The sequence below is a fragment of the Sus scrofa genome, unplaced genomic scaffold (assembly GCF_000003025.6).
Source record: "Sus scrofa isolate TJ Tabasco breed Duroc unplaced genomic scaffold, Sscrofa11.1 Contig1644, whole genome shotgun sequence".
Classification (NCBI taxonomy): domain Eukaryota; kingdom Metazoa; phylum Chordata; class Mammalia; order Artiodactyla; family Suidae; genus Sus; species Sus scrofa.
Window position 1 is genome coordinate 16,494 of NW_018084925.1, and position 24,301 is coordinate 40,794.

A 24,301-nucleotide genomic window follows, 5' to 3' on the forward strand; every position below is an offset into this window, starting at 1 on the left:
GCAAGAGAGACAGAGACACAGTACTGAAAAGCATCTAAAGCAGTGAACCTTACATACCTCTTTGTACCTGACTCCATCTCTTCCTCTACATAAAGCTGATGGAACACTAAAGATTGTTGTGTTTATAGTGCTCCCTTTTCTTAAGGAACCAAATATCACTGCCCCATGATAGGATTAAATGAATACCACAGTAAGATATAAAATTCTTGAGGGACTAATTCTCAGTCAATCTAAGCTATGAAGAAAAAATTGAAACTTCCATTCATCTTTGGTCATCTGGGATCAACGTCTTGCTCCATAGCATCCTCATGGCATTTTTCACTTCTGCATTCCTCAGCGTATAAATCAGAGGGTTGAGCAGAGGGGTTCCAATTGTATAAAGACAGTTATCATCTTATCCATGGAGAAGGTGGTTGCAGGGCGTGTGTATATAAATATGCAAGGACCAAAGAACAAGATGACCACAGTGATGTGGGAGATGCAGGTGGAGAGGGCTTTTTTCCTCCCCTCTGCACTGTGGTTTCTCAGAGAATACAAGATGATGACATAGGAGACCATCAGCATGACAAAACTCTCTGTACAGATGGCTCCACTGTTGGATACCAAGGGTAGGTTGGTCACATAGGTGTCTGCACAGGCAAGTTTCAGCAAAGGCTGTAAGTCACACATATAGTGATCCATCACATTAGGACCACAGAATGGTAAACTCAAGGCTTGAAAAATCCGAGTTAAAGAATGCACACAGGATCCCACCCAGGCCACAGCCACCAACATCCCACAGACTCCATGACTCATGATTGTTGTGTAGCACAGAGGTTACAGATGGCCATGTAGTGGTCAACAGCCATGAGGATAAGGATGAAGATCTCCAGGCAGCCAAAGAAATGGAATGAAAAGACTTGCACTATGCATTCGTTAAAAGAGATAGTGGCATTCTTCTAAAGGGCATCCACAATCACTCTAGGAGCTATGGAAGTAGAGAAGCAGGTATCAGATAAGGGTATGTGGAAAAGGAAGAAGTACTTTGGACTGCCAAGTGTCTGGCTGGTCTTGATGGTAGCAATAGTGAGCAGGTTACCTATCAATGTCCCCAAGTAGAAAATCAAGAAAGTGACAAACCCTATTTTCTTCCTAACAGGATCCTGGGTCAACCCAAGCAGAATGAACTCAGTCACATTATTGTTCAGCTGCATTATTTCATGAATGAAGGGAAAGGTTGAATGTGAAATGCTTATCTGCAAAAAATTAAAGATATTCACTTATGGTGTGATATCTAATGTGATGAAATATTTTAGAAAAAAAGTAGTAAACATTAGAGACATTCTAACTGTGGTTTCTTAACAATTTTCTCTCTTTGTTCCTCAATTTTTCATGACCACTGCATAGGTTGTTATGAGTCTCAGTAAGCTTACGAATATGATACTCTTCAGTAACAGTCTTCAAATAATCCCCCTGACTTAGATGTAACTCATTAATTTTGCTAATTTTATGAATGCATATAGTGCTCTATTATGTAATTTCTTCTTTTTCACTGCACAAAAAAGATTAGTAAAATTAATGATATTACCTCCATAATAAAACTAATGTAGAAGCCAAGAATTAAAAAGAAGTAAATGTAGCATTTTCAAATTTATCCTGCTCTCTCCTTCTATCCTGGGACTATTTTAGATGCTTCTGTTTTCCTTGAACTTTAGGATAAAATGGTCCAGCTGGGTTTCTGTGACTGCCTGTGAGAAAGGAAATGCATTCTCCTGCTCTCTGAAGACTTTCGTTATAGCTTTTCTTACAATATAAGAATTTTTATTGCTTGCAGCACAAGAATTCATGTGCTTATTCTACTTTTCATTCTTAAAAAAGAATTTCAAAATGCTACATATTCTCAGGATATTTGTCCTCCACAATTTCAATCTAACTGCCTGGTATAATGTAGGTGTTAACTGACTCGGAAATGAACATTCATTCCCTACTATTTTAAAATGTGATCATATTTATGTCATTGTTGTACTATTCTGATTTTAAAATATAGTAAGATCAAGTTTACAGAGTCTCATATCAAATTTGTAGGGTCTTCTATCTATCATTATGGTAGACAGAAAAATGTGCTTTCTATTTATGAAGCCCAAAACAACAACACTGAGATCAATTTTGAACAAGTAGTGACTCAGCTATGAGTCTTCAAAAAGAATATGAGTTTCAGAATTCCCATTGTGGCTCATTGGTTAGTGTATCTGACTAGTATCCATGATGTTGTGTGTTGCCTTGCTCAATAGGTTAAGCATCCGGCATTGCCCTGAGCTTTGGTGTAGGTCACAGATGTGGCTTTGATCCTGCATTGCTGTGGGTCTGTGTCATAGGCTGGCGGCTACAGCTCTGATTGGACCCCTACCCTGGGAACCTCCATATGCCATGGGTGCAGCCATGGAAAAGACAAAAAGACAATAAAATAAAATAAAAATAAAAAGAATGTGAATTTCCAATAGGATGTAAGACATTGAGACCTGGATACCTACACAAATGATCATCTGAAGCATTTAGATTGTTTTACATAAATAATTGGCCCTTAGAACATGCTATAAGAAGCTTTGCATTTTTCATATCTTCCTGATATTGATTAACATCTTTCGGAGTTCCCATCGTGGCTCAGCAGTTAACAAACCCAACTAGCATCCATAAAGACACTAGTCCCTGGCCTTTCTCAGTAGGGTAAGGATCTGGCATTGCTGTGAGCTGTGGGGTAGGTCACAGATACATCTTGGATCCCACATTGATGGGGTTCTAGGGTAGGCTGGAAGCTACAGCTCCGATTCAACCCCTATCCTGGGAACCTCCATATGCCATAGGTGTGGCCCTAAAAAGACAAAAAAAAATTATTTCAGTTTGATTTCACTATGTATATGACTACATGTCCAAGTTTATTTTTCTAAAAGATGGTTGACATTTTCCCTCATATTTTCAAAAGATTCTGACACATACATGGATTAGACTAGTTTGGAGGCAAAACAGCATCAGTAAAATAGCACATCTTGGGATTTTGGGTATTCAGTCCTACCTAAAATGTCCAGTGAGGCATTTGGTCAAATGTCAAGAACCTTTTTAGCATGAACCAAAAGTCTTTATGACCTTTTGGACAGGATCAAATGTCCTGCAAGGCACATCTTCTAAATATTACAGTCTTAACCTCGACTCTTCAAACAAGATTTAGCCAAGTTTAGAATGGCCAAGATTGTTAAACAGATTAAACAGACTATTTTTTGGTGTGGCAAGAACAGAGAAGAGCTGAAAGAAAATCAGGCAAAGGTGGAGAATATTCAAGGGTGTAATATAAAGTGTTAGGTGGATCTTTTCATGTTTACAAGTCTATGCTTCTGTGGAGACCACAGTGAGAAGCATTTTCTATAAGGATTCTCTCTGAAATGATGCACCCCTCCCCAAGTCAGTTACAAAAATCTTTGGGGGAGAACCTACACTCTATTATTCTGCAGAATTTGCCATTCTTTGCAGAAATGTGAACAGATTGTTCCTGCATACTTTATTCCATAAAAGCCCCAAAACAACAAAAACAAACAAAACAAAACAAAGTGCCCTCCTTGAGTTCCTCCTTCTCCTAAATCTCATGATTCCTGAGTATCTGGTCCAGAGGTGTCCAAGAAATGAGTTTGATATGCAAATCAAAAGATTAACATGAAACTCAATACACACTACTTATCCTTCCCTAATATGATTCCCTTATACACCATTAAATTAGTATTTAGTCCTCATTTAGAATCTTTTGGAAGAGAGGGAACTTTGAAGGGACAATAGTAGATAAGCTCACAAGTGAAGAAACCCAGCATGGGGCAAAAATACTCATGAAAAGGGAGGATATTAAAGTATTTTCAGGAACTCCTCTTCCAAATGTAAGGCCAGTTATTGTTCACCTTTATTATACATTTAAACCTACTCATTGTTGTGTTTCCTCTGATCCTTCCCTAAGAAGTAGTTATTTATCTATCAGATTAAATCTTTGATGTGAGCCAAGAGCAGATCAAAATCATATGATATCATTTGAAAGAACAGAAAGGGCAATACTTCTACACTGCGGTAGACAATATTCTTGTCAAAGCTGTCATGTGAAGCTGGAAAAGCTGGCCTTCTCCGGAGGCTGTGTAAAGGTCAATATCTCCACTAAACTTTTCTGTAATTTTGAACCAGGAATAATCTCTTCTAACATTTTAGTACCCAGAGTTCCTAACAAAACTTATTTTGCTAAGCTATCTTATGTATAAACCATTTGTAAGCATTTCTGTATTCTGCCATCTCCAGAAAATATACTACAATTGATGGATTAAAGTCTTCTGTCCCCACACAACAATACATGAGTTTCACATACCTGATGCTCATAAATATTTGTTGATTTCTAAAGATCATTCCCACCCTTGTGTTCTTGTTTCATTCAGTTAATGTCTATATTAATGGTAAATCTTATTTTAAAAAAAGTTAGATTGTTCATTTCCCCCTGTTTCTTTCTCAGAGTATGAGGGGAAGTATAATTACAAGATGCATGGAAATATGTTAGCAAGTGATGGTGGATTATTTTGTAATGATGCCCCTCTGAGTACAAAGATTGAAATAATGTCACTTGTTGGAAGGCACTCTGAATTTCCAGTTTCACTCATCCATTTTGACAGCAGCTGTGAACTGGAGTTTAGCACTTGCCATCTGCCTCTGCGTGGATTAAACCATGAACTACTTCAGCTGCAGACCCACAGCATGCCCTGAGCAGAGCTCAGGGTGAAGACCAGGAGTGAGGCACGCTGTGCTCTGGGAAAAGTGGAAGAGCAGGTCTTCAGATAGATATTGTTAGGAGATTTTATGAGCCCACTTCTTGCATCTCTTCCTTTCTTAAAAAAAAAAAAACAAAAAAAACCCAGAAAACGCTAAAGCCCTTCATGGTGGTGTCTTCTCATGACTAGTAGTAATGTTCATGACACCAGAGGCAAACTTCATAAAATGTGTGCATGGCTGAATGCACCTCTGCCTCCACCTTTAACACTTATATCTTGGCATTTCCCCTTTTCTACCCAGAGACTCTTCAGACACTTGCACCAGCATTGCCCACTCAGCACCAGAGATCTGCCAGTGACAATGCCCACTCCTGTGAGAGGGCTGCCAGTGTCTGTTCCATGCCTGAGATGTGGGCTGCCTGACTGGAGAAGAGCACAAGTTGCAGGGCCCCTGCCAGTGGCCCTGCAAAGGCCCATATAGTGGCACTCATTTCACACCAAGGCAGCTGGGAAAGGCCCATTACCACACCTTCCAACCCATAGCGGCTACAAAGAGCACTCCACTCAGCAGTAAGGCAGGGGAAGGGACCACTAGAAACACACATCTTTCAGCTAAAAAGAAAACCTGTGAACCATAATTAGGGAGAAGTCCCTGAGCCCTGAGGCTTGAGAGATCCCTAGAGTGGCCAAGCAAGGCGAGTGCTAGCAGAACAGTGGCACCTACTCTTATACCTACTGAGAGCAATGGAGCCTTCCTGGCAAAGGGAGGGGGCAGCAGGAGAAACTGCTGGCATAGCAAGCTATGGAAAATAGCCCTCAAAGCTACCTGCTCTCAGGAGGGGCTTTAGAAGACACTGCCACCAGTGCAAGCTACAGAAGCAATCCTTCCAGTGGTGAATCACTGCCACCTATCTCACAGACCCATATCCTTTGCAGCCACCCAGCTACAGGGGAAGAAGTATGATACCATGACTCCCAATACATGCTCTGAGTACACATGAAACATTACCACCCCTCAGAACTCCAGGGCTCTCCATACCAACTGTAAAGGGGAGGATAAGCAGAAAGGTAGACATGAGATGACAAAGAAGCAGCTGTCAGACAAAGGAATGAGACAAAAACACACAAAAACCTCTAAATGAGGAGGATATAGGCAATTTACCTGAAAAGGGATTCAGAGTGTTGAGAGTAAAGATGATCCAAGATCCTGGAAAAAGAATGGAGACCCAGATGGAGAACTTAAAGAAATGTTTAACAAAGAGTTAGAAGATTTAAAGAGCAAGATGGATAGCACCATAGCTGAAATGAAAAATAATCGGGACGGAATCAATGGCAGGTTAATGGAGGCAGGGGAATGAATAAGTGAAATGGAAGACAGAGTGGTGGAAATCACTGCTGCAGAAAAGAATAAAGAAAAAGGCATGAAAAAACTGAGGCGAGTCTAAGAGACCTCTGGGACAACATTAAATGTACCAACATTTGCAACATAGGGGTTGCAGAAGGAGAACAGAGAAAGGGCCATAGGAAATATTTGAAGAGATTATAACCAAAAATTTCCCAAATATGGGAAAGGAAACACTCACTCAAGTGTAAGAAACAGACAATTCCATACAAAATCAACAAAACGAAATAGTAGAATTCCACAAAATAAACCCAAGAAGAAACACAGCAAGACACATACTAATCAAACAGACAAAAATTACGTTCAAAGACAAAATATTGAAAGCCACAAGGGAAAAGCAACACATCACATATAAAGGAACCCATATAAAGATAACAGCTGATCTTTCAGCACAAATTCTACCAGCCAGAAGGGAGTGGCAAAACATATTTGAGGTGATGAAGAGTAAGAACCTCGAACCAATACTCCATCCAGCAAAGCTCTCATTCAAAGCTCTGGGAGGGAAGAAATCAAACTTCCCATTTTCAGAGGACATGGCTGTCTAGAAAATCTCAGGGTAGCAGCAAACACACAGGTAGAAGGACAGTGGGCTTGGCAAGCTCATGTGCCAGGCCACAGGCTCCTCCATGCCATGACGGCTGCATGGAATCCAAAGGATGACACCACACCAGCTACAGTCACACCTCAGAAGATAAGGTACTTAGGCATGAACATAATGCAATGTGGGTAGGACTGCAGGCCACAAATTGCAAAATGTTGTTAAAAGAGATCAGAGGTCCAAATAAACACAGAGACACCATGTTTGCAGATTGGAAGACAATGCAGTACAATATTTTCCCAAATGGCCTCATCGAACGAAAAACGTTTGTTCTGCCAAAGACTCAGTTAAACAGATGAAAGGATCACTACAGACTGGGAGAAAATTGGAAATGGTGAGTTCTGGAATATAGAAGGAACTCCAGTGAGTTAACCATAAAAAAGGAATATTCCAAATACGATGTCAGCAAAGGACACACCTGGACACTCCCCAAACAGGGAGCACAGCTGGCTGTTAACCTCACATCATCAGCCTTGAGGGGAATCAGCTCAAAGCCACATGAGATGCCACTACACAGCCATAAGAACAGCGAACATAAAACAGTGACCACACGGCAGTCTGGCAGGGACCTTGAGGATGTGACCTGGGAGCCCTTACACCTCCCCACCCTGCCACAGCAGCTTGTCACATAGAGAACAAGACCCAGTGACCCCATGCCTGGGTGTTCACCCCAGAAATGAAAGACACTGTTCGCAGCAGCCTGTTCCCAACAGGCCCTGGATGAAAACAGGGGGCAGATGTGGTCCAGCCCCACCACTGATGTGTCAGCAGCTGCAGGGTGAAAGCCTACAAGGGGTAGATCACCATTTTTGTGGCCTAAACATAGCTTCTCTCCATCAATGCCAAATAGAAATGCAGAGACAGAATTGTGGCTAATGGAGAAGAAAATAGCTTTTGTTGCTTTGCCAGGGAGAGGAGGCCACAGCAGGCTAATACCTTAAAGACTGCACTCCATTTTGGGGGCATTTTATACAAAAAGGCAGGAAAAAATACAGGCTTTCAAATAGGAGTCAGGATTGGGGAAAACATGCATTCTTCTCTCTTTAGGGGAATCTTTGTCATCAACACTGGTGTCAAGAGATCTCGGCATGATCGTGATGGTGGTTTTCTGGGTTATTGCCTAGAACAACAGCACTTGGGAAAAGGGCACATTGATCAGAGATTAGAACAAACCAGGAAAATCCCTGAAAAACATCAAGTGCTAATCATCTTTACCCCACAGGCAGTTGTGCTCAGGGTGCCTCATCTTTAGCTTATCAGGGATTGTGTTTAGGGTGCAATTAAGCCCGAGAGAAGGACAAGGAAGGACTCTAGGCTGTTCATTTTGAAAGTATTCATTTCTAAAAGAAGCATAAGGAATATAACTTTTCTCTTAGGTGTACAAGATGCCCATGTCATTCTGTGTATCCCTTGAGGGGGAACCAGGATCCTGGCCCCAAGGCTGTAGTATTGTTTCTCGACTATTCCTTGCTCAGGTCTGAGTACTAATAAAGAGGGGACACAGAAATATGTGGGGTCTTCAAAGGTTTCAAAGGGAGGGAAAAAGTCCAGCTTGAGAGAAGAAGGGAAGGGAAGGAAGTTCAACGAAGTCTCATGTCTCTTACCCTGTTGGGTCACTCTGGCCAGTTGTCTGTGTCAGAAGGTGACCGGGGACCAAAGGGTCCCAGCTGCAGCCACTGGGTCTGGTCCACCGGCTGGTGAGCTGGTCCTCAAGTACCCCAAGTGGTGGGGATGTCAGTCATAGCAAAGAAGGGATATCCCAGGAATGTCATGGATTCAGAAAAGCTTTTCCAAGCCAGCTTTCTCTAATGACTGCATATGAAATAAAAGAGCCCACTTTGACTATTTTTAGGGCAAAAACACTCCCTTTAATACTCAGATACTTACATTCATTGGAGCCTGGCTTTCTGGTGCTCCTCATTTTTGTTTGAGACTCCATTTCCCATTTCAAAGTTGAATTTGTCAGAGATGAAGTTTACTAATGCCATTGTGTGGTGGGCCAGTGTGCTGCTTGAGAGCTTAATTCCTCTAGATTTTAGCCCAGACTTGCTTTAGCTCTCTCTTACATGTCTCAGCTCCCCCAGTGGCATCTAGGACACCACCCATGCTCAGATCACTGAATGGCCAGTTCTCATTCTTGTCCCTGGTTAAGCAGGTTTAATGAATGAGTGGGTTTCCCTATGGGACCACTGCATGGCATGAGGACTCAGCCTCCACCCCCATGCATTACATTTCTCAGTCACCTGAGAAAACCAAAACCAGCCAGGAGTCGTCTTGTCCCTTTTCGTCAGAGCAAATGCTCTCAGGTAACACTTTCATCTCTATCCCAACAAAATTATATTGAGGCAGCCAAATTTTGGAATGGCATCAGATCAACATCCTACTTCACCACTCAGTCCAGACCACAGTCTCTCTTCTAGGGTACCATCAGATGGAATTAAATACTTGAGCACAAAACTGAAAGCAAAACCAAAATCCTCACCAGCCAAGAGAGACGCACAGAATTACAAATGAGATCTCCCAAAAGAAAGATTTCCAAATGGGAACCAAAGTTTCCCAAATGGGCAAAGTTGATGGGGTCCACCAAGCCCTGGACCTTGGTCCAAATTGACTTCCAAGTCCCACTAAGCCTGGGATCTTAGTCCAAGAGGTGCCTTATAGATGGGGTCTCCCAAAAGGAAAATTCCCAAATAGGAACTAAAGTTTGCCCAGATGGACAAGGTCCAGGTGGCCTCAGAGTGCATCTGGTGGGAATTACCCAGATGCTGGCAGAGGTGTCACAACATCTCAGATGCTCCTTTTCTCCTTCCCAAAAAGGTTTCTTGGAAAGTGATAGGTTCCCAAGAGGATGGAGACACAGACCCCCACCCCCACATGAGACTGTTCACCTTGGAGACTTGCTGTGGACACCCTTTCCTTGAATGTGGGTGCTCAAGGTGGGCAACAAGGAACAATGGCCTGTGGAAAACAAATGCTGCATAGATTAACCACTTATAAAGATTAACTGACCTCTGTCATGGGACTTGACCCCCTACCCCAAAATTATATTGAGTCGCTTGACCTTCCCCTTCTCCTTCTTCATTGTTCCTGCCACAAGTTCCCTCCATGAACTCCAACCACAGATCCTTTAGAAGACCAGCACCTCCTCACAGTCAGAGCTGGTGCCCTCTAGAGCTCAGTCTGTCCCTTTCTGATGCCTTAATAAATCTCTCTTGCTTTACCGACTTGGCCTTGTGTTTTCCTCCCTCAGCAAACCTAGCAGGAATTTGGGGTCTTCAATTAATAGAAGGAAAGAACTCATATAAAGATTACAGCAGAAATTAATAACTTAGAGATAAAGAAAACCATTGAGAAGGTCAATGAAACTAAATGTTGGTTCTTTGAAAAGATCAACAAAATTGATAAACCTTTAGCCAGACTCATCAAGAAAAAAAAAAGCAAGAGGTTTCAAATAAAAAAAAAATTAGAAATGATAAAGAAGTTACACCTGACACTGCCGAAATACAAAGGATCATGAGAGACTACTATGAGCAACTGTGTGCCTAATTGTATGAAAGACAGCAACAGCTTCATCAATGGGCAGAGTGTTCACTGGGCACAGATACACAAAGATCCAGGGCACAAAAGTAAGACAACTACTGTGATGAGAGAGACACAAGTGGCAAGGTCTTTGTGCTCCGCCCCCAAGCTGTAGTTCTTTAGGGAATGTAAGATGACCAAATAGGAGATCAACAGGAGGAAAAAAATAAGCAGACAGATGAACCCACTGTTGGCTACAACAAAGAGACCCAGGGTGTGAGTGTCCATGCAGACAAATTTCAGTAAAGGGTACAAGTCACACATGAAGGGATCTATGACATTGGGACCACAGAAGAGCAGCCCAACAATAAAAAGAATCTGAAAGGTTGCATGGAGAAATCCCCCAGCCCAGGCCACTCCCATCAGGAGAATACACAGCCTTTGGCTCATGATGGTTGTGTAGTGAAGAGGTCTGCAGATGGCCACTTAGTGGTCATAGGCCATCACCTTCAGTAGGATAATCTCAGTAGCACCGAAAATGTGTTCAGCATAGACTTGAGCCATGCACCTAATAAAAGAGATACTTTTCTTCTTGTTAAGGGCATCCACAATCAGCTTAGGAGCTGAGGAAGAAGAATAAATTGTGTCTATCAAGGAAAGGTGGGTCAGGAAGAAGTACATGGGGGAGTTCAGAGCCTGGCTGGTGGTACGAGTAACCACAATGAGCAGGTTGCCTGAAAGAGTTATCATGTATACAACCAAAAACACCACAAACACTACATTTTGCACTTGAGGATTCTGGGTACAACCGATTAAAATGAATTCGGTCACATTCCTTTTTTTCTCCATTTTTGTGGTATGGTTGAAAGAATGCTTTACCTAAAAAAAATAAAAGAAAGGAAAAATGAACCACAAAAGCATGAAATACTTCAAAACTCTGCCTTTTAACAGTACTCTTATAATTTCTCAGATGATTCCTTCTCTTGTCAAAACTGTCTAGGAAGAGCTACCTCAAAATTTCTCTGAGTTAACTCTCTTAGGTTTTTTTTTTAATTCTGGACTCAAAATTATTTTTATAAGACAAATGAAAACCAGAAGAAAGAAACTACATCTCCTTTGGTCTTTGTAATCACCAAAACTCCCTTGACTATCAATATAATGGACTACATAGTGATGAGAAGTAATAACTTTCGAGACGAATAAGACTTTAAAATGTATGTGTGAAGTAACTTGAAAAAAATGATATAATAGTTTTCATATTCTAAGCATATAAAAATAATATAGGTAAAAATTAGTGAATGATACTCAATTTGTAATTAAAGATGCTAGGTTTTATATGTGCCATTTAAGAATAAAACTCAAATTTTAAAAATTTCTTATAAAATTTAATATAGGTTTTGTCTATTGACAAAGAGGTGATGAAGAAATAAAGTATTATACTTAGACTTTTACTCCTGAATGAGAGATTATGTGTAAACTTTATTGTTTTAATATTTTCAAAATCTACAGTTTATATTACTAATTTTATGGTCAGGAAATATAATTTCCATGTTTTGTCTTAGACTCCTCAAGTTGAAATAATGAATTTTTAAAGTGATTGGGATAGGTATGGGAAAACAAACATAGGGAAGTGGACATTAGCACATTGTGAGATCCAAAACATATTGTCTGGATATAATTCAGTTAGCTGTTCTAATGTACTGATGAACTTGTTGTTATCAGGTCACCTAATGGACATAGAGTAAGGGCTTGACTGGGTAACAAGGGCTTGAGAAGATCAGGGCAGAGGGTGAGGCTGCCCTGATTGCCCCCTGGATCCCTTATAATCATCCTAAATTCCATCTTTAGTCTACCAAATATTATTGATGTCTGATTTTAATTTATACAATTTATACTGACAGCCAATAAGTCAAGCCTGGATAATCAAATAGGTCAGTGCAATGCAAAGTCTATTTCCATTTACCTGATGAGGAAATACACATAGTATTCAAACTTTAAGGTAGAATATTAAACTAAGTATTGTCAGTATTAATTTTCACATTTTCCCTAAACCTAAGATTCCATTACTCTCTTTCTCCTTATGCATTCTGAAAAGCACAAGGCAGTGAAGTGTAAAATGAATTCTGTCTGTTATGTGTAGTCAATAATAAGGCACATGGAAAGGAAACCTCTTCTGGGTGATCCCACAAGGGCTTCACTGAGAAGCTAGCATTAGGGTTCCAAGCCCCAGGAGAGGGGTCCCCTTTCTGGACAGTCCATTGCATCAAAGAATCCTTCCAGGAACAATAACACTGAAGAAGAAAGTTGAGTGCACTTCTAAGTGCCAGTTCTCCTCTAGAGAAGATGACCCCTGGGAGAATCAACAACCGAAAATCAGACGAAAATCCCAAACTCGATTTATTCATCCTCATGATTTCACTTATTACTTCAGATTCTTGCAAACCTTGAAGCGGTTAGAATATATTTTTAAAACAGTTCTCTTGCACAGTTTTCACTGGCTCCTTTTGTCCCACACAACACAAAAATGAACACCCAAACAAAACAACTTGGTCTATGTCAAAATAAATCACTTTGATGGCCTTTGCTAATTGATAGACCCAAGCACGGGATTATTTTCTTTTTCATCTTAGTCCAAAGACCAGGAGAGTTCCTGTTACCATTTAAATCCTCTAATATCCATACTTCAAAAAAAAAAAGGACAAATGGACAAAAGTTATGATATAACAAAATAATCCTTTTGGGGGGGGGCATGGCTGCAGCCTCAAACCCATGCTCCAGCAGTGATACAAGCCACTGCAGTGACAATGCTAGATCCTTAACCAACAGCCCCCAAGAGAACAGCAGCAAGATAATCTTGATATTCCACAAAAAGGCATTCAGACTGCAATTGGGAGGCAAGAACTTCAGCAGACAAACTTCTCCCTAAGCCAAGAAACCTTTGTTGCTGTCCATATTCCATATACTCAAACACTGTGAAATGCAAACTTTTAGTATAAATCTGCCTTTTCTCATTTCTATGGAGTGCAGAGATGAATTTTTTACACCATGTAGTTGCTATGATACATGTTCATTGTGGTTGTACTTTGCACTCTACTGGGCACTATACCAAGTACTTTACATGCATTACTTCATGTAGTCTTCAACACAATCCTATGAGGTTGTACACTCTTGCCTATACTTTAAAGGAAAGGAAATTGTGGTCACAAGAAGATAAATGTCTTGCACAAAGTCATAATGATAAACTAATAGAGAAGACTACATTCAAATTCAGGATGCCTGTCTCTAGTTCTTTGGTGCTCAGTGCCTTGCCAGTAGAAGCACAGTTTCCTTCTGGGAATCAACAATGCCAGAATTTGAAAAACAATCCTATGAGGTTGTCACAATATTATCTATACTTCAAAGGAAAGGGCATCAGTGATTAGAAAGTATATGACTTTCCCCAGACATGACAATAAAAAAGACAAGATAAATAGAGGAGACTGTATTCAAAATCATTGTCTGTTTCTAGCTCTTTGAACTTATTGTCTCTCCAGTGTACATCCAGTTTACTTCTAGAAATCAGCAATGTCAGAGTTTGGAAAAACCACCACAAATGACCATGCATGATCCATGGCAGTTCTTTTGCTAACCTATGAAATGGAATGTAAATTTGTTGTAACCAATGAACTGGAATGAAATGGAATGTAATATCTGTAACTTATCAAATGATGAGTTCAAGGGTCTATTGGACAAGACCTAGAATTTTGTACACAAAAATCTAGCACTTTGTATTTGATCATCTCAAATGCTCTTTAAAGATAGGGGAACTGGGGTCCAAGGAGGAAATTGATCAGTAGTAGAAACTGGTCAGTAGTACACAAGAATCCAAGTGTTCTGCTGGCCAAAACTGATTTTATTTTCCCACCATCTCATCTTATCTCCTTTCAGATGCCTTAAGACCAGTGTATATAAGGGGAAAAAGAGAATTAACTTTTATGTCCTACATTCAGAAATATCTATCTGAACTCTCAGGAAAAGGACTGTCTGAGGTCAGGGATGCAGAAATGCAGCCATATTGCTGAGACCCCACTGACTGCAGCAGAAATAAGATTTTGTCTTGTTAGACCAACATCCACTAAGGTCTGAATAGAATTAGAATAAAATAGTCCTTGAGCCTGGAGTAAAGATACCAAACCACAGCAGAAGGTTTTTTTTTTCCTTTCTTTTTCTTTTCTTTTCTTTTTTTTTTTTTTTTTTTTTGCTTTGTTAGGGCCACAAACATGGCATATGGAAGTGTCCAGGCTGGGGTCAACTCAGAACTGGGCCTACACCACAGCCCCAGCAACCCCAGATTGGAGCCATGTCTGTGACCTACACTATAGCTTACAGCAATGTGAGATCCTTAACCCTCTGAGTGTGGCCAGGGGTCAAACATGCATCTTCATGGATATTAGTCAGGTTCATTACTGATGAGCCACAACAGAAAATCCTGCCCCCCTTTTTTTAATGCTATATTTTAATCCATTTCTTTTTGGGATCTCAGTTTTTGAGCTGAATTCTTCCTTTGAAAAATAGAATCCAAATGCTCTCCTTCTTCTCTCTCCCATGTTAACCTGGAAATTGACTGAGGAATCTGTAAAGCCTAAACCAATTCCTGATTAGCCATAGATAAATCCATATAGAGTAAGGAGAACAAATATTTCTGCAAAATATCCTAAAACATCTCAAAGTATCTCCCATCAAATACCAGAAAGTTATGCCTTAATGATTTTAACTATAAAACCCTGGAAGAAAATGAAAAGGTGAAAACTGGGTCAAAAGTCAGCAATTCTAGGTAACTCACCATGGTGACATCTGTAGCTAAGGAGAATTTCCAATGTATTCAGGAATAAGAAATAACCATTACATTTAAAGTCTTATCAAGTGTATTCCTCAAGTCTCCACTGACTGGATAGAGCTACAGGAAGCAGAGAGTATCATGGTGGCACAAGGTTATTTAAATGGATTCAGCAAGTATTTTCAAAGTTCCAATGCTTTGGAAATTCAAGTCAAAGGAAAAGAAACTTCCATGTTGAATTTGAAACACAAAGTCCTTAGGTGCTAATATCCATGAGGAGGCAAGTTCAAAGCCTGGCCTTGCTCAGTGGGTTAAGGATCTGGCATTGCCATGAGCTGTGGTGTATGTTGCAGATGTGGCTTGGATCCTGCATTGCTGTGGCTCTGGTGTAGGCCAGCGGCTACAGCTCTGATTAGACCCCTAGCCTGGGAACCTCCATATGCCACAGGAGCAGCCCTAGAAAAGGCAAAAAGACAAAAAAAATTCTATTTTGACCTTGAGGCAGACCAGTATTTTTCAGATATGACACAATAAGCATGAACCCTAAGAAAAATGAAAAGTTAAAATTTGTCAAACCTTGGCTCATCAGGTGAAACTATGTTTAAAAATGAAAATGCCAACAGCAGAAATTGACAGAAGATTGTAAATCAACTGTGATAGAAAAAAATTAAAATCTTTAAAAAAAATGAAAATGCAAGCCACAGAATCAGAGACTTGGAGAACATTTTACACATGTGCCATTTAAATATATGGCTAAGAACCTGTGTCTAGAATATATAGAATACTTACAACTCAGAAATATAAAAAAAACCAGCCCATATTTTTAAACTGTGCAAAGAACTCAAACAGTAACATCACAAAAGAAGATACACAAAAGGCCAATAAGAAGATGAAAAATATGTTCAATATCATTAGTGATCATGGAGATACAAATTGAAACTGCATACTACATACCCTCACGCATAGCTACAATGAAAATAATTAACACTACCAGGTCACAGGGATATGGAATGTCTTATTTCCATTTCTTCATATGGCTTCATATATCTCTCCACATTTTTTTAATGCTGCCCAGAATTCCACAATGATCAGTTCATGAATCCCAGAAGTAACTGTAATTTGGGTTCCTGAACATTTGCATTCCCTTCTAAGAAATATGAAAAACAACTTTTTAATTTTTTTTAGATTTTATTGACTTTTTAAATCATTTATTTTTATATATGTATTCTACTGTAGAGCATGGAGACACAGTTACATATACTTGTATACATATTGTTGGTTTACAATGTGGTATTAACTTCTGCTGCACAGCAAAGTGATTCAGTTATACATATACACATATCCATTCTCATATAAACTATCACAGAATATTGAGTAGATTTCCCTGTGCTATAGAGCAGGTCCCCATTGACCACCCATTCCATAAGCAATAGATGGATTGGCAGCTTGGGAAAAACAACTTTTGAGTCAAGAACTTCAAAATGGCTGCCATTAATTTTATGCCATTGCTGATCGAGCTTTCAAGCAGTCATTAGTGGGCATCCAGAAAAAGTTTAATATTTGAGGTAAAATAGAAGCTCTATTTGTGATACAATTCAATCAGGAAACTACATCACCATTCTGAAACTGACAGCACTAATGCCCTGAACCTAGCCAGAACCCAGGTTGGGACTTGAACCCATGTGCCAGGACTTGAATCCAGCCTAAACCCAGATTGGGACTTGAACACACGTGATGGGACTTGAACCCATCCTAAACTGAGATTGGGACTTAACCCCACAGTTTTAAATTAGAGTCACTCACCCTGCACACCCTGCATCTGGACTACTGAGGTTCAGGTTCTTCATGCCTCCACACAAAAGGAATTCAGCAAGAGACAAAGTAATAGGCGAGAAATAGATTTATTAAGATAGGATGATTGTGAGAGATGCAAGCAGGCAGGCAAGGGGGCTCTGCCCCAAGGATTTGGTGGGCTACAGTGTTTTTCACCCAAAGGAAGTAGGGATTGGAAAAATGCTGCCTCTTTCTCTTTCTTTGGGTAGTAACTCCTCCTTTGTATCTGGTCATGGTGCTCATTTAAATCAGCAGAAAGGCAGTCCTCAAACTCCTGCCCTTGCTCTGAATCTGAATGCAGACCTCACCCAATGACCTGAGGTATATCTCATGCCTCCACAAGTCAAGCAAGCCTGCCTTGTTCTGATGGCCTTCTTGAGCAGTTAGTAACTTACAGTGATCTCCCAAAGTCCCCTAGGCACTCCTTTCTATATACAGTCCTTTTTTGGGGGATTTCTGCAATCACCTCCATCCCTATCATTTCCATACACTGCAATTTTGCCACCTTGCTTTGCGCATAACATTCAGTTTTCTTAACAGTCCAGGCTTAGATAGAGAAAGGGGCTCTTGGTTAGGTTAGGTTACAAGTGTAGAGATGATTCTCTTCCCATTCAATAATGGGTGTTTCTCAACACATCTCTGCAGATACTTGCTTCTAAAACAAACCTTTCTATCAAAGCTGATAATTAATTCCTAGGAGAGAAAGCAGCAGCCATGAGACAAGGTCCCTGAAGCTTATAGAAATCTTTTTAAATGTCTTCTTGACAAGAGCAAGATGAAAATGAGTTTGATTGCCATTCACCTCTCCAGAACCAGCTTCATCATGGACAGAGTGAACTTTTTGACCTCTACACTATCTGCCTCTTGCCCTACAGAACCAGACCCATTTATTTAAGATCACTTCTTCATAGCCTTTCAAGAGAACCTATTCTAAATGCAAAAATGATCCTGAATGATGTTTCCAACAGAGTTTCTGTGAAGAACTTTTGAAGCTTTAGGAAAGGTGGGAAGATTTAGGCTTATAAGAACTCTTCCTTTTTGAATCAAGTTTATTGACGTATACTTGACATGCCAAAAACTTGGCATATATTCAGTGTATATGATTTCTTAATAATTGTTTATTTGATAGTGAATTATATGAATAAGCTCTTTCCAAGTCTGACATATATTTTATATTTAGAATGACTTATGACAAGAAGCAGCCAGTTTAAAAAAGTAATTGGTTTTGTATATCCCAACACATCAAGACCATCTAAGACAACTAAGGTAAGTTTTGCGATAGTGCTGACCCTTGCTAAAGATTGTTCCTTACCATACACAGGGCTCATTTTTCAATACTTTTCAGGTATAGTGATAGAGTATTTCATCCTCTCTCCAACTGCTGAAAATATCATTTATAATTAATATTAACCTTAATTTGACATTGAAAGTTTTGAGGCTCATAGAAATAAAGCCAATGATAAGACCCACCTCTCTGATATCAGACACCATATTCTGCCATTAGATACCTCATCATTCAACTATTATAGGTAGTCTACTACTGGAGTTCTGGGGTTTGCTTTCTACCCCTTTACTGGATTTCAGGCATTTCATCCAAGACTCACAAAGGTCTTTAGTAGAATAACATCCAAGATTCCTCTTATTCAAATTCCTATCCATCCTTTCACTCATATTCTCAATAACCTTCCATGGTTCCTCATTTCCTAGATACTAAAGCAAAAATTCTCCAGCTTTGCAATGATAGATTTTTATGCCCAACTTCTACCTGCTTTTCAGAGTTGGGTGCCAATATGTGTGCTATGTGCTATGTACTATGTCAAATTAGACTCAGTCCTTCGGGATGATGAAGTGTACAAAGATGGCCTCCTGCGTGTGTGTTTAGAAAAGTTACTCATATCTATAGTGTTAAAAAAGACTTTACCTAGGAGATAATTTAAATAATCTTTATGATCTCACAATCTTTTTTTCCAACACACACAAATACACACACAAACACACACTCAAATAATTCAAGATTTGGGAGTTCGTGTTGTGGCAGAGTGGAAGGGAATCTTGAGGATGCAGGTTTGATCCTTGGCTCTGCTCAGTGGGTTAAGGATATGGTGTTGCTGTGAGCTGTGATGTAGGTCACAGACACAGTGTAGATCTGGTGTTGCTGTGGCATAGGCTGGCAGCTGCAGATCCAATATTACCCCTAGCCTGGGAACTTCCATATGCCACAGGTACAGCCCTAAAAAACAAACAAAAAGAATCCAAGACTTAATAGAATTTAGAGATTTATTATATGGTATAATGGGAAGTGTACCAAAGTCAAGGTGGCATTCATAAAAATGGTTTTCTTTTCAGGTAATGCAATTAACCATCATATGAAATACATGGAGAATAGGAACAATGTGACAGAGTTTGTTCTCCTGGGGCTCACACAGAATCCAAAGATGCAGAAACTCATATCTGCTGTGTTTTCTGTCATCTATATTATCACTATGGTAGGAAATGTGCTCATTGTGATCACCATCACTGCCAGCCCATCCCTGGGATCCCCCATGTACTTTTTCCTGGCCCATCTCTCCTTCATTGATGCCTGCTATTCCTCTGTCAGTACCCCCAAAATGATTATAGGTTCACTCCATGGAGAGAAGACCATCCTGTTTGATGAGTGTATGATCCAAATCTTTGGGGAACATTTCTTTGGAGGTGCTGAGATCATCCTGCTGACTGTGATGGCCTATGACCGCTATGTGGCCATCTGCAAGCCTTTGCACTATACAACCATCATGAATCGGCGAGTGTGTCATCTTCTCATGGGAGTGGTATGGGTGGGAGGCTTTCTTCATGCAACCATACAGATCCTCTTCATCTCCAGATTACCCTTCTGTGGTCCTAACGTCATAGATCACTTTATGTGTGATCTGAACCCTTTGCTGGATCTTGCCTGCACTGATACCCACACTCTAGGGCTCTTTGTTGCTGCCAACAGTGGCCTCATCTGTCTTTTAAACTTCCTTCTCCTGCTGGTCTCCTATGTGGTCATTCTGTGCTCCCTAAGGACCTACAGCTTGGAGGCAAGGCACAAAGCCCTCTCCACCTGCATCTCCCACATCACAGTGGTTGTCTTATTCTTTTTGCCTTGTATATTTGTGTACCTGAGACCTGCAGGTACTTTATCAATTGACAAAGCAGTTGCTTTATTCTACACTACCATAACCCCCATGTTAAATCCCTTAATCTATACCTTGAGAAATGCCCAGATGAAAAATGCCATTAGGAAATTGTGTGTCAGGAAAGCTATCTTAGGTGACAAATAAATATGACTTGGGCCCAACATTGATTTACCTGAGGCTATGGTCAAAAGACTGTCTCAGCAAGAAATATTTATGAGATAAAGAAATCAACTAACTGTTATGAATCATATCCCCTGCATTGAGTGGAGCAGAAATAGGTGCAAGAAAATAGAGAATAACATAATGTGGGGCCACTCTTTTCATATTTAGAAAATTCTACCACAATGGAAGAATTTTAGAAGAATCTTACTATGTTCAAGCAGATACATGGATTCATAAGCTTGCCTTCTAATACCAAATTGAGTAATTAAATTTTCCGTTACTGGGCAGCATTCTCTGTAATAATCCAAGGAAGTATACAGTTACTATTGTCATTTTTCAAGTGAGAAATCTGGTATCAAGGGGATGATATCAAAAAAGATACACTGGAGAGCCATAAAACTGACTGATTTCCTACCTCATGCCCTCAACTGTCAAGCAATGATGATAGCAAAATCAGATAACTACTAGTTATCATTTATTGAGACAGGGCCTGTGCTGAACACAATGTACAATTCGCTTATTATTTCTCATTGAAAATCAAGTGATCTTTCTGTAATAACTGTGCTTGTGTGAGTGCCTGTAACATTAGAGTAAGTAGCTATTTTTGGGCTATAAAAGCATTGGCCCTACTTATCTCTGAGGGTTAGATAATGAAGGTGAAGCTTATATACACCATCTCCACATTACCTTGTAGGCTTCAGGACCATCATGTATTGTTCATATCACCCATGCTATGTAGGTAACACATCAGAAAGAGTAATGATTCAAATAAAAGAATATTTTGATATCAGAAAGGGATTTAAATATAAACTACTTGCCTACAACATAACAATCGTTTCTACAAGGTAGCAAAATAGCAGGTGCATGATCAATATTAAATGAATGTGTCAAAGTACAAAGGAAAATGAATGACTTCAATAATATTAAAAAATGCAAAAATGTAGTGCTGAAGGCCAGGGAATTATTTCCTACTTTTGCCTGATTCAACTCTAGGGACAATTTTGGCTATACCTCTTGGGGGAACTATAGTTTGTTTTTGTTACTGCTTACACTAAGGATAAGGTAACAGAAATGGAAATTACAATTCTCAGCATATGAGCAAGTAGTTTAGCTTGATATGCTCCCTGTCCTCAGCAAGATTTCATAATCTTATTAATATGAGCTGTTTCTATTATATTTTCTCAATATGATTACTTTTTAGAAACATTTCATTATTAAAATCTGTTTTTAAAAATACACATATCTGGAGTTCCTGTCATGGCACAGTGGTTAATGAATCCAACTAGGAACCATGAGGTTGCAGGTTCGGTCCCTGGTCTTGCTCAGTGGGTTAAGGATCTGGCGTTGCTGTGAGCTGTGGTGTAGGTTGCAGATGCGGCTCGGATCCTGCATTGCTGTGGCTCTGATATATGCCAGCAGCTACAGCTCTAATTGGACCCCTATCCTGGGAACCTCCATATGCCATGGGTGTGGCCCTGAAAATACAGGAGATGAAAAAAAGAAAAAGATAAAAAAAAGATGGCAATTAAAGCCAAAAAAATGGTAGACATCAAAGTACAAAGGGAAATGAATGAATTCAGTCATCCATGGGTGGATTTCAGTGGTCTCTCAGAAGATCATAGCCATTTTGACATGTTTAAGGAATAAAACAAAAAAAAAATATTGATCCCAAAATAGAACTCCTAAAAATGTCAATTGCTATATTACTAGGAATTCACTAGGATGCCAAATTCACAAAATAACAATAGGCTATGAAAAAAATCAACCCTGTATCAGAATTTTTGTCTGCAAATCTACAAATTGAGAGTTAATGGGTAAATGTCCTTAATTTCTCCAAAACAACTTTCAGTTTTATATCATCCAAATTAGAATTAAAATATGAGAATAAAATGAATACATTTTGACATCAAAGGCTCAAGAAGTTTTACCAGTCAAGCATTATGAATAAGAAATATACCTCAGTAGAACACAAGCAAACTAAATTTAGCACATCTAAGAGATTATACACCATGACCTAGGAGGATTAATCCCTGGGATGCAAGACTTCTTTAAATATGTGTATCAATCAATGTTGTAAACCACTTCACAGAATGAAATATTAAAAAAACCTCACGTAATCATATCAGTAGATACAGGAAAAGCATTTAGGCACAACAACCATTCATGATAAAACCTCAACAAAATAAGATTTTGAAGGAAGTTTCCTTAAGACAGTGAAAACTATTAATGAAAATCCCACAGTTAATATGATAATGAGAGAAAACTGACACTTTTCCTCTAAACCCAGTGAAAAGTAAGGATGCCCATTCTCATCACTTCTATACAACATAATGTTAGAAGTACTTGGAGTTCCCACTGTGGCTCAGCCAGTTAAAGACTCAACATTGTCTCTGTGAGGATGCATGTGCTATCTCTGACATGACTCTGTGTGTTAAGGATCCAGCATTTCCACAAGTGGCAGCCTAGGTCACAGATGTGGTTCAGGTCTGGTGTTGCTGTGGCTGTGGTGTAGGCCACAGCTGCAGCTCCATTGCAACCCCTGGCCCAAGAACTACCATATGCTGCAGGTATGGCTGTAAAAAAGAAAAAAAAATTACTAGCAAAACCAATCAGAAAAGAAAATGAAATAATAGGCATCCAAATAGAAATTCTGCAGATGATATGTTTCTATATATTTAAAACGCAAAAAAACTCTAAAAATGAATAAATGAATCCAGTAAAGATGTAGAATAAATATCAAAATACAAAAATTGTATCTCTTTACAGCAAACTATATGAAAAGGAGATCAGAAAAAATACCCCTTTTTATGAGAATACCAAAAAGAATTAAATACTTAGGAAGAAATTTACCAGTGAGCTGAAAGTCCTCTACACTAAAAACTGTAAGACATTAAAGAAAAAAATTGAAAAAGACATAAATAAATGGAAAAGAAATAAATGGAAAATTTTCCAAGAAAAATATTTATTGGATCATGAGAATTAATACTGTTAAAACATCCATACTACCAAAAACCATCTAAGATACAATGAAATTCATATCAAATTTCAGGACATTTTCCACAGAATTAGAATATACTGTCCTAAAATACATACGGAACCACCAAAGACCTTGAGTTGCCAAAGCAATACTGAGAAAGAAGAACAAACCAGGAAACACCTCACTTCCAAATTTCAAATTATATTTCAAAGCTATAGTAATCCAAAAAGGATGGTACTGGCATAAAATAGACACCCAAAACAACAGAACAGAATTGAGATCCCATAAATAAACCCTTGCCTATATAGTTACCTAATATTTGACAAGGGCGCCAAGACACCTCAATGGGGAATAAATAGACTTTTCAGTAAATAGTGATAGGTAAAGTTATATTCACATGAAAAAGAATGAAATTGGACCTGTATTTTATACTGTGTACAAAAATCAACACAAAAAGGAACAAGACTTAAATGTAAAACCTGAAACTGTAACAATGCCAGAAAACATAGAGTAAAAGCTTATTAACATTGGTCTGCATAATGATTCTTGACTATGACACCAAAAGCTCAGGCAACAAATGTAAAACTAAACAAACAAGACTACTTATTTATCAAAGAAAAAAATCTGCACATTAAGGAAACAATCAGGAATTCCCTTATGGTGCAGTGAGTTAAGGACCCAGCATTGTCACTGAAGCAGCTTGGGTCACTGCTGTTGTGGAGGCTCAATCCCTGGCCCAGGAATGTCCACATGCCACAGATGTGGGAATAAAAATTTAAAAGAAACAACCAAAATGTGAAAAGGCAAGCAAAATAATGGGAGCAAATGTTTGCAACCTTTGGATCTGATGATGGGTTAAAAGCCAAAATATATAAGAAAATCATACAACTCAATAGCAACAAAAAGTAAATAATCCAGTTTTTAATTGGGTAAAGGAATGGATAGATATTTTTGGAAGGAATACATAAAAATGGCTAAGAGGCATGTGAAAAGGTGCTCAACAATATTAATTATCAGGGAAATGCAAATCAAAACCACAATGAATATCACCTCACACCTGTTAGGAGGGC

At 39.2% G+C, this 24,301-nt stretch overlaps 1 protein-coding gene and 2 pseudogenes across 1 annotated transcript; 1 reads left to right on the plus strand and 2 right to left on the minus strand.

Annotated features, from left to right (window-relative positions):
- Positions 1-262: 262 nt before the first annotated feature.
- LOC110258245 lies at positions 263-1,490 on the minus strand (annotated as a pseudogene).
- Positions 1,491-10,259: 8,769 nt separating this feature from the next.
- On the minus strand, positions 10,260-11,194 carry LOC100522010 (annotated as a pseudogene).
- An 8,098-nt stretch (positions 11,195-19,292) lies between these two features.
- LOC100517215 (olfactory receptor 4C46-like) lies at positions 19,293-20,621 on the plus strand. The gene has a single exon (XM_003124178.2). It carries the CDS (start codon positions 19,298-19,300, stop codon positions 20,234-20,236), a length of 939 nt encoding a protein of 312 aa, XP_003124226.2. The 5' UTR covers positions 19,293-19,297; the 3' UTR covers positions 20,237-20,621.
- Positions 20,622-24,301: the final 3,680 nt, after the last annotated feature.